The sequence below is a fragment of the Stegodyphus dumicola genome, chromosome 12, assembly GCF_044657685.1.
Source record: "Stegodyphus dumicola isolate Sdum_Otavi_A_Nest chromosome 12, ASM4465768v1".
NCBI classification, from domain to species: domain Eukaryota; kingdom Metazoa; phylum Arthropoda; class Arachnida; order Araneae; family Eresidae; genus Stegodyphus; species Stegodyphus dumicola.
The window spans coordinates 1,591,744-1,609,714 of NC_140779.1; the positions used below are offsets into that span (position 1 = coordinate 1,591,744).

General features: G+C 28.6%; 1 protein-coding gene across 2 annotated transcripts in view; it reads left to right on the forward strand.

Annotated features, from left to right (window-relative positions):
* The window catches only part of Mccc2 (methylcrotonyl-CoA carboxylase subunit 2), a 100,037-nt gene that overhangs the window by 71,151 nt on the left and 10,915 nt on the right, over window positions 1-17,971 (forward strand). For both annotated transcript variants that reach the window (XM_035358029.2, XM_085827444.1), the window contains 7 exons: window positions 137-242; window positions 414-509; window positions 6,957-7,029; window positions 9,669-9,745; window positions 15,033-15,099; window positions 15,626-15,782; window positions 16,712-16,826. In XM_035358029.2, coding sequence (XP_035213920.2) covers window positions 137-242; window positions 414-509; window positions 6,957-7,029; window positions 9,669-9,745; window positions 15,033-15,099; window positions 15,626-15,782; window positions 16,712-16,826 — 691 coding nt within the window. The remainder of the gene's footprint in view (window positions 1-136; window positions 243-413; window positions 510-6,956; window positions 7,030-9,668; window positions 9,746-15,032; window positions 15,100-15,625; window positions 15,783-16,711; window positions 16,827-17,971) is intronic.

Genomic DNA, 17,971 nt, shown 5'->3' on the forward strand with positions numbered 1-17,971 from the left:
GTTTAGTTGCTTTTTATCTTCTGTAAAGAAATTTTCAGAGTATGACATAAATTATTTAGAGACATGTTATAGAAAATGATTTTATCATAAATTACTCGTTATTTCAAATTAACGATAAATCTTTGTTCTTTATCAGGAAATCAGGAGTTACAGATTATTATGCAACAGATGATGAACATGCTTTACATTTAACACGTAGAATAGTGAATAATCTCAACAGAAAGCAACCTGTTCATGAAAATGTATGTTATTTATTCTGTAAAATGTACTTTGTTTTTGTGTTTTTATAAAAATATAATAAGGAATAAATGGAATAATTAACTTTAGTAAAAATAATTACTAAATTATTTAAATTATAAATTTCTTAGAAATATCTTAAAATTCTAAGTATTTGTTTTTTGTATGTCTATAAGGTTACTGTTGTGAAATATGAAGAGCCAAAGTTTCCTGCTCATGATCTGTATGGCATTGTTGGGGAAAACTTGAAAAAGACTTTTGATGTTCGGGAAGTAAGATTTCATTTTTTACAATATAGAATTTTTTTAATAGTTATTTCTTCCTTTTAGTATAAAATTTTTAGTATATTTAAATTATATTAAAATTTTTGGAACACAGCAAGTTGCTATAAATTGATGACAAGTTCTCTTCAAAATTTAATTATTTACAATTTTAAAGATGATAAAAGTATTCAAAATATTAAAAAAAATCTCCTGATGCTCAAATATTCCATTTAATTGGCCTATGCTAAAGGAAAAGACACAAGAAATAACACTACAAGTGAATATGAAGGGCAACTGTTCTTTTAACTGAATGGCTGTATAATTTAAATTACAGCATAGAGTGTCATATCATAGGCAGAGAATCCAAAGTTGTCTCAGCCAGATCTATTGACGATTGAATACTTCATCCAAAGAAGTATAAAAATGTCAACTAAAGACATTTCCAGTGTTGATGAAACCAATCTTCTCTTCCATCTTATGCCTTCAAAATGTTTAGCCTTTGAAGATGTTCAGTATCATGGTTAAAATCTCTTCATTATTTTACTGTGATCAAATACAGATGAAACAGCAGGTGATACCTGTTCTTATAAGACTGCCACAGAAACCAAGCTGTTTCAAAAGTACTTATGCTACACAGTAAATAAAAAAATCTGATGTGTACATCACATGACTTCCTTGTATGGAACATTAAATTATACACATTTTTTTTCTTGCATTTCCTCTAAACTGATTGGATTGAATTAAATCTACTTCGTCGATGGCTCATAAACCACAATAGAAGAAATGCACTCTTTAAAATTCACTATATTTGTTTACCACAGCGACACTCTGGCACTAAGTTCACTTAATATTTCATTCATATTATAATTCAGAATGCACAAAATGTATAACATTTGAAGAATTATCTTATCGTTGCCACATGCTCTAACGATGTATAAAAGAAATTGAGCAAACTAAACAAAAACGAAACAGTTTTTCACAGACGATTGAGTATTTCTCATTCAATTAATTCAGTTCTCACTTTGCGACAAGGCAAACATACATAAAAATTCAAAATATCTGTATTAAAAATTATGAAGTAAATCTTAAATACTTATTTCCTCGAAAAAATTCCAGAAAGGATTAAGGATGATTTAATTCGCAATAATAAATGAAGGCATTATCTTTGTTGTGGCGAAGCTTAGTCTCTCTAGATTGGCAACAAATCTACTATTCTGCTGTTTCAAATGTAAACAAACATGTCTGCTATGATATTTAAAAATTAGGCTTAACCGCACTTAAACAGCTTTTAAATTGTTGATAATTCTAAAAATATTGCTTGCAGATTTCCTAAAGGCATAAAACAATCATTTTTATAGCAAAAAATGCACAATTTAGAAACATATAAGAGTAAAGAATCTGAGATCACTGTGCCGGGTAACGGAGTGGATATATATAAATATATCCACCAAACATATATAAATATATATAAATATATTTATATATGTTTGGTACGGCCACTTGCAATCAAAATACAAGGTGCACATCTACCTGTTATAGCAGTTCTATATACAAAATTTCGATATTCTGAGGCTACTCGTTATTGAGTTATGCAAGATACGTACGTTCGTACATACTGTAATGTATTTTGCAGTAATTGACAAAATAACAGATAATCTTCTTAGTAAATCTTTTTAGTAACAGATAATCTTCTTAGTAAAACATAAATTTTATTTTTATTTTACGGAGATAGATAATTTGAATAAAATTCTTTAGTGGCAAAATTTTCATATGACTACTAGCTGGTAAAACTTTCAGAATCTAATTTTAAACCAATTTCTTACATTGCTGAGCAACAGTTACCTTATACAAATATGTCGTTGCCACTTCAGTAATTAATATAGTTATTTGTTAAATAACAAAATATTACAGTACATATAGACACCACGAAAAATTCTCTTCAGAATTCATTTTAAAGCAGTTTTATAATTTTTTTAGAGGAAAAGAGTCTTTTATTCTGTCCTTACGTACAGATGTCACGCAAAAACATCGTTAAATTTCATTCAATAGCGGTTGAAATGTATATTTTTATTGAAATATGCTGCCTGAAACTTTTCGTGATTACAATATTTCCTTTTTACTTCGTACAAGGAAGTAAAAAGGGTGGATAATTGGAAATGTATCTGCAGAATGTCTCACAAAAGTCATTAAAGCATTAAGATTTTCTTAAAGGAATAATAATAATAATAATAATAATAATAATAATAATAAAAAAAAAATTCAAGGCATCATCAAGGCATTTAGAAGAAAAAAAATTATTTTTGGCATAAAATTTAGTTTTTCTTCCCCCCCCTTTTCTTTAAAATTATGTTATACCATTTGATTTTCGTGATTTCAGAAATGGAAAATTTGAACTAATTCTGAAATAGTAATATATTAATGAAACACGATGGTGAAACTGTTCAAAGCAATAGAAAATTTCGTGTATACATATTATTATAATGCATCAATTATATATTATTCTAATCTATATATACTTTCTAAAGGGCCCATTGAGAGACATATTAACTGTGCTTTACTGTATTTTCTCTTTTAGAATATGCAGTTTTCAAATGCATTATGATGTGATCACAAAATATTCTTTTGAACAAAATGCAATTCATGTGCTTAAAAAAAAACATTTATATAAATTGCTTAAAGTACACAGTACGAATGAATAAACAGAAATTTAAAAAAAATATTTAGTTAAAGAAATATAGTTCAACCACATAATATTATTTAAATAAAAATCTAAAATGAAAAAAAAAAAATATCTATAAGTAGTGACCGTGATTAAAAAATACAGTATAGAGTAAAAATATTTGCAAGAAAGAACAAATGCTGAATTCTTTTTTCCACATTTGCAAAAAAAAATCAAAAAGTGAAAGTGAAAAGGTTACCTTAAACTGAGAAGTTTGCTAAGTGATTACAGTCAAATACCGAAAATCCGCCAACTCCTGAAATCCGCGTTGCCTCTCAAAATATAAACATTCAGTTTATAGGTTCCGGAAACCACAACATTGAGTATGAAATATCGAAGAAAAAATATTTACCAAATAAATGACGTCATAATTAACGAATAATAATGAGTCATAACGGAAATACCAAATTATCGACATCATGATAAAAGCCCCCCCCCCTAATCTGCATCGAGGTAAAAAAGCAGACGATTCACTCAACTCTTCTTTCAAGTTCGTGATTCACATTGTTGTATTTTCTGAACTTTGTTATTTCACGAGATTATTTGGTGCTGTCTCCCTTTTTTAATCCAGATATTTTGTGGATAAATTAAGAATATTTTTAATTTCAGCACATTTTAATACAATTACAGATAAGAAACGCTCTCATGATTTTGCTGCTTGCAACGTTGAAAAACGTAAACACATTGCATTGACGGTAGTGCAAAAAGGGCAAATTCTGCAAAAGATGGACGCAGGTGCTAATTTGCATGTTAGAACAACACTATATAAAGAATTCTAATATGTATCCTAAGTCATGCTTTTTGAACATTGAAAATGCGAGTTGAATTTCATCAATTAACCGAGTGGAATGGGGCATATACAACTGTCCCATTTTTGTTTGAGTTCGTGTACTTTACACACATTTAGAACTGTCATGTATATGTATCAAAATAGCATTTATTTGTGTTATAAAAAAATTAAAGTTTATTATTATTATTTTCCTCTGTTCTTTTGAATTATGGACCCTAGACATTTGTCTTGTTTGTCTACTGATTAACCTGGCCATGGCCAAGAATTGCCTACTGTTCTGGGTAATTTTATAATTGTTATATAAAAGAGTTCTCATTATTTATTCCTATTTTTTTCCACAAAATTGAGCCTTTTTCCTGACATTAAATTAATTAGCTTACTTACATTTAATTACCTAGAGCCAAAGCCCTAGGTAATTAAAACTGCTTGACTGCATAAAGTGAAGAATTAAATTACTTAAATAAGTTCACTATTAAATATTAATCATGATAATTAAATGTGTAACAGTGTGCTGTTACATATTACAAAGTCAATTTAATTAACACAGCATTTAATTTTTTTTAAGTTTCTAAATAACTAAATGAATTACTAAAGTAGTTAAATTAAATTTGTTTGAAAGTGTATTGATAAAAAGAAGGCAAAGGCATGGTGTTTTAATGTGTATAATTTATTATATTTCCATTATAAATTATGTTATCTTTTATAACATTTTCTGAATGAATAAATATATTAAACTTGATTTTTTTTATTGAAACTGGTTTTCTTAAATTAGTTAATTTCTTAATCAGTGTTTTAAAAGTTTAGATTTTTCAATGGTATTGAACAAACATTATATCCATGTTTCAATTCATCTGATATCTGAAGTGATTATAGCTAAATAATAAGATCTTTAATGTGCAGTTTACAATTTTATCAAATGTAAAGATATAGCACTTTTTTCACACTGAGCCACGAATCAAGTTATTTTATTTCTACAGTAAGTGACAAAACATAAAATGCTTTCACTAAAATTTCTATTGAGCTAAAAGGTATTTTTAATAGGTCATAAAAATGAAAAAAATGTGCCTTTTATTCAGCTGAAAGCTTCATTTACTGTTGTGGTTGAAATAACTTTTTATTTGTGGTTGAAATAACTTTTTATTGTGTAAAAATTTGGATTACATGAACTGAGATTTATGCTTTGTTGCAACTTTACAATTCTTTAGCATAAAACTGATTTGTTTAAATACAGCAAGGCATAAATGCATAATTAAGGGGAAAAGCTTCTTGTATATACTTCAGAAAGGCAGAAAAAGGCCAAACCAAATTCTATAACACATGATGAAACAGCCAGTAGATTAAGTTAAAGATTATTTGGATTATGGCAAAGCACATGAGGGCTAATTGTCTAAGATGAGGAATGCTTACAGGTAGTACTTTTTAAGGAAAACAGGCTTGTATTTGCATTACAAATGGGAAAAGCCTCAAAAGCTCCCGCGTAGCCACCTTGTTTGTGAGGATTTTTTTACCAGGATTGAACTACCAGTTTCCAGCAGTCTTACTGCTTAGCTACAATTAGGCTTTGAAATTGAATGAGAAGCTCAACTAAATGTGAAAAACCTTAAAATGGTGGACAAAAAATAGTATGTATTTAGGGGGTGAGCATGCAAGTTTGGTAAAAGGTTTCCATGAAAGATTAAATATTAGGTCATATAAAAAATCTCTGTGCTTTTTTTGTACATTTTTAAACAAAAATTTTCTTTATTGAAAATCAATTTTAATCAACTACATATTGGCCATTATTATCTATGACCTTTGGCCATTTTTTGAGTAGCTTCATAATTTCATCGGTGTAGAAGTTCTGTGATTTATAGTTGAAGAACTTGACCAAGTGATTTTCAGTGGCACTTCAGTTTTTTACCATCAAGAGAGTTGTGCAGAGAACGAAACAAATGGTAGTCAGATGGTGCAAAGTCCATGCTATACCGTGGGTGCGTCAAAACTTCCCAACCAAGTTCCGTCAATTTGTTCCAAGTCATCAAAAATGTGCATAGCCGTGCATTGTCATGATGGAACACAACTCGCTTTTTGTTTGCCAAGTCTGGTTGCCCTTTCTGTATTGCTTCTTTGAAACTGTCGAGTTGTGCACTGTACAGGGCCGAATTGATGATTTCACCAGGTTGCAGCAGCTCATAATGGGCAATTCCTTTCAATCTGAACATCAAAATTTCAGGAGTGGAATCAAGCAAACCACTGCTGGGTCCTTCGTTCACTCAGAGCATTCTCACCATATACTTCACAAATTTTTTGACATGTTTTTGAAATGATCTTACCTTTTTTATAGTAAAAAAAGCATCACATACCATATTTCTTCAGCTATTTCACTCATTTTGAAATTAATATAACTTTTGATACAAGCAACAGATTAGAAAACTATCTTTACAAACAGTGGAAGCTGAATGTCACCTTTTAAACACACGTTCATTTGAGACAATAGGGTGAGTGCTGCCAGATATATAAGCAATCAATACCATCTATTGGCAAAAAAGTACGGAGACTTTTTATATGACCCAATATATACTTAAAAAAATAAATAAATTGCAATGCCATCATTTTTATACATATATTTTTGATCAGAATAGAAAAAGCAGCTTGGTAGGAAATCATATTTTTTAAATATGAAAAATTTTCCAAACTGTTATTTTTTAAGCAATATATGAAGTTAGTTATAATGTTAAGTTTTAAGCAGTAGTGGTTTTCTCCTCAGGTTAAGAAAGGTTCTTTGTAAATAGTTTAAAGCTAGCCTAGTACATGGATAAATTACAATGAATACTAATGAATATTTTGCATGATTTTGAATCTTGGCATATCTTTAAATCTAGTAATTCAGCTATATTTAAGAAAATTGAATAAACTGTCATTATGCAGTGAATACTGACAATGAATGACTTATTTATTTAAACAATAGGTAATAGCTAGGATAGTGGATGGAAGTGAATTTGACGAATTCAAAGCATTGTATGGAGATACATTAGTAACAGGTATTTGTTTATTGTATTTATACTGCTGAGAAAAATGACACAATTCTTTAGACTTGTGCTGATTATGTTGCTTATTAATGCAAAAGTAATCTTTAATCTTAAATATATTGAGGAAAAGAATTCATACGTGGCATTATTATTCTGATTTATTGCGTATGCAGAGTGTACAACCTTCTGATACAATTCTGAAATTCCTGATTTTCATTAAGTCACCGTTAAATCTTGAGATTCTTAATTTATATGATAAGAACCTTGTTTTCAAAGGTGATTCTAAAAGAATTGTGTATTAGTAATCCATTGTCACTGTGATCCTCATATGAAGATTTTATATACTGGTGAGATCATATTTTATTACAATTTATATATTGTGACTCGAAATGTTTACTTGAATTTAATTTTGCTCCAGTGGTTTTAGCATATTGTTTTTTCCTGGACAATTGCAACAGACAGTTTGTTATACAACAGACAATACATTTGCGGATCGACATGTCTTATGAAAAGAAGAAAACCCACTGTGTGCAAAACATGCATAAAAAATAGGTGTGACAAGTGCAGTGTTGGATTCTATTTAGAATATGTTCTATTGGATTTTATTCAGAAACTGGATGGTAATTGCTATTTCTCCAAATAAGAATCCATAAAAAATGCATGATTGCTAACAATAATTGGTTTTATTTTTAGTGCAAAATTCCAGTCATGCTGGCCGGACATAAAAAGAACCTGTCTTTAAAACAAAATTTGGCAGTTAATTGGTAAAGTTTGGAAGGAAAGGGTAGTTTTGATAAATTCTTAAAAGAAAACTAAGTTAGTGGACAGCATTATCATTTCTAAATGACATTTAATCTGAGTGAATTATGTTTCATGCAGATTATTTATTGATTTTTTGATTAATTTTTTAAATTGCTGATTAATTTTTTATTTAATCTAAACTGTTTTAATGCTTAATACATAAATACGTCTATTTTCACTAAGTTTTTCCAAATTTATAATGTACACAATAGTTATTGATTTCATTTTCATAACATTTAAAAGTGCTTTGATAAATATAAGCTTTCTGTCCCTATTTTAATTTTCTTGAATATAAAATTTTAAGAAAATTACAAAATCATATGCAATTAGTCCTTCTTCCAAAAGCTATTAATTTAAAATTTAGAATAATGAATTAAATGTTAAAATTCATTATTATTCCACATCAAAGTTATGTTATAGTTTATTAACCTTAATTATGCATTACAAAATTTGTTAAGTCAAGTTTGTTCAATGGAGTTAAAAGTCACCATTGCCTTACAACATGAAAATCGCCCAGTTTTCATAGTACAGGTTTGGCAGCTGTGCATGTGTAATTTGTCATTTTTTTCAATGATGTATGACTGTAAATTGTGAAAAATATATTTGTGTAAAATAACAGTAGTCAGTTAGAATTTAGTATATGATAACAATTTTTTTTTATTAAGTCATTAATTACAAAACTTCTAAAAAAGTTATTGAATAGCCATAAAAATTAAACTTTAAATGATTTTCATGCTCTTTTTAACCCTTTGTGCTCAAGGCCTTTTTGCTTGGGTGAACCAGCAACTCAAGACACAACTCGCAACCAGCAACTTAAGATGCACTTTGGACCATGGAGAGTTATAATCTCTGACCATGGAGTATATTTGAATAGTGTGTCCATTACTTTTTACTGTGAAGGCAGTGGCCTTAAATTGTGAAACAGTGTGATGGGAATTATAGTAACAATATTTAATTTACAGTATTAAATATCCAGAGACCTATGGATACATTGTATAATGTGATTTCTTTTCTTATCAGTTTCATAATGATGCACTGTTGCAGTGAAAACATTTTAGTGAATTTTATGCGTATGCATCGACTGACAGTAGAATATATACTAGTTAATGAGCTGGAATGTAATACTTTATTGGAAGGTATAAATAAGTATAATATTATAACATCGGGGGATTTAAGCTGTTTTGCTGCCATTCATGAACAGCATTTAAGGGGATGTTTTTCAAAAGGATAATGCTAGCCCATATACCGCTGTTGTAACACAGTGTGCTCTACAGAGTGTCGACTTAGCCTGCTAGATCACCAAATGTTTCTCCAATCGAGCATGTATGAGACATCATTGGAGACACAAGCAGTATTAACCGTTCCTGTATTGACTGACCAAGGGCAACAGGCATGGAACTCCATGCCACAAACTGACATCCAGACCTGTACGACACAATGCATGCACATTTGCTTTCAAAATTCTGCCGGTTACACTAGTTATTAATGTACCAGTATTTCACATTTGAAATGGCTCTTGTGCTTGCATTAACCTGTGATCTTGAAAATTTAATCAGTTAAATATGTTACCTAGACAAATTTATTAAAGTTGTTGTTTTCATAGTTCAAACTAAACACAAGTTTTCTTAATATTACATGTTCAGTATAATTTTTAATACTATATTTTAAAAACTGAAAATATGTAATATAAAATGGGAAAGGAATAAAAAATAATAAAAGAAAAAAGAAAATGAAATTTTGTATTTGGAAACAAAAGTACTCTTTGCATAATTTTCTGTTTAAAAAAATAAATTTTACTCATTCAGAATACATTTGGCTTGAGAAAGTAATGTCAAATTCTTTTTTTTTAGGATTTGGTCGTCTTTATGGATATCCTGTAGGTGTAATAGGAAACAATGGTGTGTTATTTTCAGAATCTGCATTAAAGGTAATTAAGAAATTATATCACACTAAACATTGAGTTTCAAATTTTTGCTCTTATGACTCAGAATAATATAATGAAAGTATTAATACACAGAGTTCTGAATAAGTAATAGAACATTAGGAAACAAATTTATAATATAATAGTTCAATATAGTAGGAATGGTTTTTCTGCTAAGTGTCATGTTTTGTATTAAATTTTTCATTAAAAAATATATGTATTTTCAATTTTAATGTAGTTATTTTAAAGATTTGATAAAGTACACCTATCCCTCGATTTACACTGTACTCATTTTACAAAATTTGAGTTTTACACAGTTTAAAAATGAACAGATTTTAAAAACTTGGTAAAAAGGTATATTCGGCTGCATATACGCAAATACATGTATTTGAAGCCATTTTTAAATCTCATTCCTTTGGTAATTTCGATGGTGGCAACAACAAGGATGGGAATTCCCCAAAGTATACATAAGTATTTCATAACAGTAAAGCTATTTGGTTCATGTGAACTAGTGCAGTATCAGTATTTTAGCAGCAAAGCTTACATCATTTTTACCTACGTATTTGAATGTTTACTGGTAAGTTTTCAACATTTATATTTTTTGCGGCATTTTTATAATTTACACAAATTTTTTAAGGTTTTATAATGTCAAAGAATTTGAAAAAAATCAAGTAAAAAGAAAAGTTATTTCTTTAGAAACAAAAATTTAAATTTAGATCGTCTACGTAATAGAAAAAGAGCAATAGATTTTGCTTAAATTTTACTCCGTGAATAAAGTCACAATAAGGACAATTAGAAAAAATGGAGACTCTATTAGAAAAAGTGTAGCAGCCTGAACTTGCAGCAGTAAGAGCACAATTTCATATGTAAGAGATGATACAATGAAAAATATGGGAAAGGCATTAGTGATATGGAGAGAAGACCAAAATCAAAAACGGATTCCAAGTTATACTTTACCTACACAAATAAGCTACCACAAATAAAGCTTTAAAGATTTATAAAGCACTTAAGAATCAGTCACCGTCGACTTCGTCTGATGGGAAAAAGGTATCTTTTTCCTCAAGTCATGGTTGGTTTAAACAAAGATCTTCTTTACATCTAAGATTGAAAGGAGAAAGTGCATCTGCCGATTCGGATGCAACACAACTATATCCAGCAAGATTTGCTGAAATCATTGCCGCCAGCTCCTACACTTCTGATCAGTGCTGATGCACCTGGGTTGTTCTGGGAAAAAATGCCTGAAAGAATGGTTACAAACATTTATATTAAAAAAAAAAAAACATTTAAAGAAATAAACATAAATAGCCTTCTCGTTTATTGGATGGCTAGTAAGAAAGCATGGGTCACTGCCATAGCTTTCAATGAATGGTTTCATAACATGTTTGTTTCAGATGTCAAAAATTATTTAAGTAAAAAGGGATTGCCTTTTAAGGCTCTTCTATTAATTGATAATACCCCTGGTCGTCTTCAAGATTTACAACACAAAAATGTAGAAGTTGTCTTTTTACCAAAGAATACAACTTCCTTATTACAGCCATTAGATCGAGGAATAATTTTGACTTTTAAGGACAATTTCAACATTGTATATCAAACAAACCTTCAAGTATATTTTAGAACAAATGAAGAATGATGAATCTCTTACTCTTATGGATGCTTGGAAGAAATTTACAATCTTAGATTGTGTTAAGCATGTTGGACTGTCATGTGCTCAGATTAAACAATCAACACTCAACACATGCTGGAAAGCAACATGACCGGATGCTGCTAAAGATGAGAATGATAGATGACATTAGAGCATGAATATTCTCAGATCACTAAATTGGCCCAAACTATAGGAGAAAGTTTTGAGGATTTAGCTCAGGCAGATATTGAAGAAATAATGGTTGATGAAGTACTAAATGAGGATGAGTTAGTTAACATGATTCATGAAACAAATAAACATTGATGAAGAGCAATCTGAACCAGTTGCATTCACAGTAAGAGTCATCAGCATTGACTCTGCTGTGCCCAATTCTTGAACTGGAAAGAAAATTCGGTAACCATTTTTTACAATATGACATGAATGTTGAACAAGCTCTCTGATTCCAACGGGAGCTTAATGCTTAAATCAATATGAGGAGGTTTACAAAGATTTAGGAAATAAACCTAGGCAATTGTTAATTATGGATTTCACTAAAAAGTCTTGTTGATCTGAGATCTTCCCCAATTTGTCAACCATTGAAGCAGAATCTTATCAAGAATGCTCAAGTGATGGAAGTGACATCATACTAATCAAGAAGAAAAGACTACTAGTTCATGAAAGTGATTAAACTTTTAATAATTTTTTTGAACGATCTTTATTTTCCTAATGCAAAATAAATTAAATATGTACTTCTATTACCTACATATATTTGTTATTTTATGAACGAAGGATAACTTAATTTATTTTCAGATGTGTTACTTTTGTTTTATGTAAATAAATAATTAAATTATGCACATTTAGTGTGCAAAACCCAAGATTTTGATTTACACGGTTTTGTGCAGAACCTATCTTCTGTGATGTGTGTGTTTTATTGAGGGATAGGTGTATTTACAACTGTTTTATAAAATACGATGATAAACTTAGCTGATGGAATTTCAGTGGTTAAAACTAGACCTTCCCACTGAAAAAACAAGTTAATATTTTGATTCCATATGTTTTCTGGATCAGTATATTTTCAACATTCATGAACTGAATCATATACTTTAAGCATTTTTTATGAGTGCACTTACTCAAAAGTAACACATCTTAATGTAATGAAATTTAAGCATAACTCTATTTAAGCATATATCAGTTTTATGTACTGTTAATTTATTATGGAAATTAATACAGGAGAAAGAGGTAATTCTGTTAATAAAAATTTTAGGATTTTTTTTCTGCTGAATTTCATAATTATTTGATGCTTTTATAACTAATTTGAATCACTTTTTTATGATAACTATGATTTTTCATAAATTTCCTCTTAATATTAAATAATTTGCAAATTATAAACTAATATGTCATAAAATTATTTCATAATTAAGCCATAAAATTTATGCCATTAGTTAATATAAATTGTGATAATTAAACATTATAAATAACAAACTCGTATAAAATTATCTTTCCTATAACTGATATCTCATTATATATTTTATAGAGTACTTGATCTTCCATCATGAAAAGTTTTAATATTATCATGTTTGGATAGTATTCATAATATAATTGGAGTATACTGCATTAGGCTCATAAAAAATCTAGATTGTAATACAAATTCTGGAAGAAAAAGATTTCATCATCAGGTACATTTTTTCAGAATTTTCTTTATAAATAAATTTTGATACAAAACGTTGCAGAATAAATAAATATAGTCAAAGTCTACTATAACAATTATCAGAAGTTTAAGATATATTTTTCATTTTATGTTCATGCATGTAAGAACTATTGTTCACACATTTGACACCTTTTTTTTTTTTTTTTCTTTTTTCTTTGTGCACATTATGCCTTTAAATTTTAATATATAAAACAACCAAATGTAATCATTGTTGAAAAGATATTTTCCACAATATTAATAAAAGACATCATCCTAAACAATTTCCACATTTCAGCATCAAATATTTAAACTCCCCGATTTTAGGATACTTCTTTTGTGAGAAAATTTTATTCCTTACTGCTCAAATGACTTTTCCAATCAGTCATTTGAGTTCAAAAAGGTTTGCAAATTCATGAACATATGTGTCATTTTTCTCATTGGTAATACATATATGAGCCAATTTCCCTTAGAAAATCCTCCACAAGATTATTTCTTAGGCAGATAAACCTCACATACTTTATCATAATCAAACAAACAACACTAGTCAGTATGAGGAGTATTTACTCAGATACCAGTAGATTTTTTTTAGAGTTAACCTTTTTTGCCGTTTCTGCTGTGCCTTTTCAGCATCTTTGTGCTATCTTTCTCTCTGTTCAGTTTATTCATCTATTTTTTTAAGAGCAAAAATGATCAAGTTTTGTTTTTTCCTCAAGTATATTTGGGTTTGTCTCCTTGGCAGCTTAATTACTCTTGTTCTGTATTTTTCCAATAATACTTACTTTATATCTTCAATGCAGAATAATTTGCATTTACAGTTTTTCTCGTGTTTTTATGCAATACATTTTCACCTATATAAACTGAAGAGAGTTAAATCAACGAATAAGAATCTTTGTCTATTTGGAAATGCTAGAAAGAAGATCATTTCATCATCTCTTTATTTTGTCCCTTATCTGATAAAAATGCTCTGTAGCTTCTTAACATATGCTTGTTTAGCCTTACTTTATGATCTATAACCTTCCTTGGGTGTTGCACCTGCTGTATGTAGAATTCTGTCAGGAAACAAATAATGATAGAGGGGAGAAAATAAAAAAATGGTGCCCAAAAATAAAAGAACAATTAAGTTGTATATGTGTGTATATATATATATATATGTATACACACACACACATATACAACTTATATATATTAAAAATATATATATATTATATATATTAAAATATATATATATATCTATTTAAAAAAATGGTGCCAAAAAATAAATGAGCAATTAAGTTATATATGTATGTGTTTAATAATTTTAATGAAATTATATGTGAAACTAATATTTTTGTAATGTAACATGTAATGCTTGAAAGAGACGAAGCTCTGCTGGAAAAATAAGATTACAGGAGGCAAGCCTACATTTAACATTAAGTAAATGGCTGTCGCACTAAATTGGCGAGATATCGCCATCTGATTTTTGTCACCAAATGTGGTGAGAAATTGCCAAAAGTCGGCGAACTTGGCAACATTTTGGTCTCTTCCCTGTATAACTTATTCATACGGTGCTTCCATAATTCATCCCTATATGTAACTGTATTTGGCCTTTAGATGTAACTTTATATGCCTTCCAGTAATTTTGAGAAATGGAAGGTGCTAGAGATTTCTTGGCAACTGGATTAAAATTATACAAGACCAAAGAGAGTATTTGCTATCAGTTTTTAAGTTCAGTGCTGTTATCTATGAGAGCTTCGCCTTAATAGCTGTGTTGTAGCTTAAACAAGCATAGAAATAGCATGAAACCCCCAAATTCTTTTTTTTTGTCATATCCACATTTACTGTGATTTTGATTTTTTAAAAATATATTTTGTTATTTTTTTGCAATAAGATTTTATGGATTTAAAATTATAAAGTAAGATATCCTGAAAAGCAGATATGCATTTTTATGTTAAATAATAAATATATATGTATTTTTTTTCATTAATGAAAGGACTAAATTTTTTTAGGGCACACATTTTATTGAACTGTGTTGCAAAAGAAAGATTCCCTTAATATTTCTTCAGAATATAACTGGTATGTTGCTCATTAATGAACCAATTTCTCTCTTAAAAATTTATAATACTTACTTATCAGAAGAGTTATAAATAAAGTGCTAACAATGCAAGAAAATTATTTGCCTTTTTAGATCATCTATCAGATATTAAACACATTGCATATGACACCAGTGTAGTGATGCACAGTTTTTTATTATATGGTTATGCTTTTCTTGTCCAGCTAATATACGTAATGTTGCTTTAATTAAATATATGAATAAATTTGTTCCATATATTATATGGAATTGATGAAATAAGTGTTTTAAAAATTAAATGCAAAAATGGAATGAATGACTAATTTTACTTTTATATATAGTAAATAGTGATAGATTTCAATTTGAATAAATCTTAGAACTTATGTTTATCTTGCATAATATTTTAGTGTGATTCAAATATCTCATTAAAAAATCTTCCATAAGATGGTTTGTTCCTTGCTTGTAAAAGAAACAATTAGTGTTTTCTTAACATTACATATATTATATGATTTCTTTTTCATGCTAATTCAGGATTCATGGTTGGAAGGGAAGCAGAAGCTGGAGGAATTGCAAAACATGGTGCCAAAATGGTTACAGCTGTAGCTTGTGCTAAAGTTCCTAAATTGACTTTGATAATTGGTGGTTCATATGGTGCTGGAAATTATGGCATGTGTGGTAGAGCTTATTCGTAAGTACAGGTTTCATATTTGTTGGAGGAACAATACATATCCATGCCATTTTTATTGCATGTTGTATTTATGTAATGATCATTAGATAATTTTAGTCCATGTATTGATGGAATACAAAATATATGGCAAAAATAAATTTAGAAAATATCAGTATACTTAAAATTTTGTGTTTTCTTTAATCTAATTTTATAAAGTTGAGAATTAACAGATAGAAAAGCAAAGAGTTTACTCTCAGTATTGATATGAATTACAAAGTAAAACTTTTTTCTCCTGTAACAGTATATTTGGCACACATTTCAAAGAAATTAAATTAATTTAATTAATTTTGTTGTATTTTAATGAATATGGATAGAAGAAAGTACAAATGGTAATTGAAGTAAAATAATTATCTTGACTGCATAATTAGTTTAGATGAGCATTAGCTCATCTGATTTTGTATAAGCATAATAAACTAATGATATCATAAGCATAATAAACTAATGAGTTAAATAATTCATTATTTTTGAATAGTCCAGCAGCTTAAGTCAAAACAATATTTTTATTTTATAAAAATGGTGGTCATCAAAACAAATTTTTTGTTTAGATAGGTTGATAAATAATAATAAAAAAAGATTTCATTTTTATATTTTTCTTTTTAATTTGCACATATTGACATGTAAGTCAGCAAATTTGCAGTCATCATGAATACATAATGTTGTGGAATAATATACTTTTTTCAAAATAATTTGTAAGAAAAAATATATATATAAATTATCTGATATTTTGCATTTATTATTAACCCTTTGTTATGGAATAATGGTCATAATTTTAAATGCATGCTTCAGATCATTTTAACATAAGTATATTAAAACAATACATAAATTTATTTAATGAAAATAATTTATAAGGATTTTTTTCTGTAAATATTTGTTTCTCTTTTTTATTTTAGCCCAAGATTCCTTTACATGTGGCCAAATGCAAGAATTTCTGTAATGGGAGGAGAACAAGCAGCAAATGTCCTAGCTCAGATTACTCGAGACCAGCGTCAAAGAGAAGGAAAATCTGTAGGTTCTTTTTAATTGAAAATATATAAATAATCATTTCAAAAGTTTTAAAATCTATACTAAAATATTTTATCAGTATTTTAATATAGATTTTTATATGAGGATTCAAGCAATGTTTAATCAGTCAAATATTTCTATTTAACTTTGTTTACTTCAATATATGGTACATTACTAAGTTTAATACATAATATTTAAGTCCACACAAATATTATGTACATTACTTTTAAACTATTTGAAATTATTTTGATAAATAAAAGCTTTAAAAAATAATTTCACTGCTATGGATTTTTTCAGTATAAAAATGTATAAAAATTTAAAAATGAAATTAGATAAAATACATAAGATTTAGAATATCTACATTTTACATCAGAATTTAATTATGAATTTTCAATTACTTAAACCACGCATTATAACGTAAATTGAAGTCAGTTTGAAATTCCTTCAAAATGGTGTAACCACACAGTGTGAAAAACGTCTTGGTTCTCTTGCCAAAAAATCTTCCAGTTTTTAAGATTTTGAGGTAGGCAGCTATGTATGAGCAATAAAGTGGAAAGTAAATTGGCACACTGCATACATGAGATATGATTATGAAACTTCCCTACAAAATCAGAAGAGAACAATTCATTGTTCCCGAACTTTTATAGATGCACTGCATCAGTTATCACAGCATTTATTTTGAGTACAATGCACCTCAAAATAAATGCTGTGATTTAATGCATTTCTGTATGGCCAAACACAGATAATTCACATTCAAGTGTAGCTAATATATTGAAAACTTCATGCATAATTTATGATAAAAGTGTAATGTGAGTATATGTTAGTGCAGGAAATACCATCATCAGTCAAGAACTGTATGCCTAAAAGCCATTCATGCAATATTTGTCACTGGGTGTTTGCAAAATGCAGTCTCAGTGCTTGATCTGATAGTTAACAATCCAATCATTTTGTGTCAGTTGGTGCATAGAATTTGGCATTAATCACATAAAGCTATGAACGTAAAACAAATTCTGTTGACTATACAGAATGGTAATGGATCTGTGATGATGTTGCATGTCTTTGTTCTGCATTGCCAGGAAATTATTTCATAAACTCTTGTACAGGTGTCAGCAATGTGCAGGTACTGTTGATTGTATTACCAATTGTAT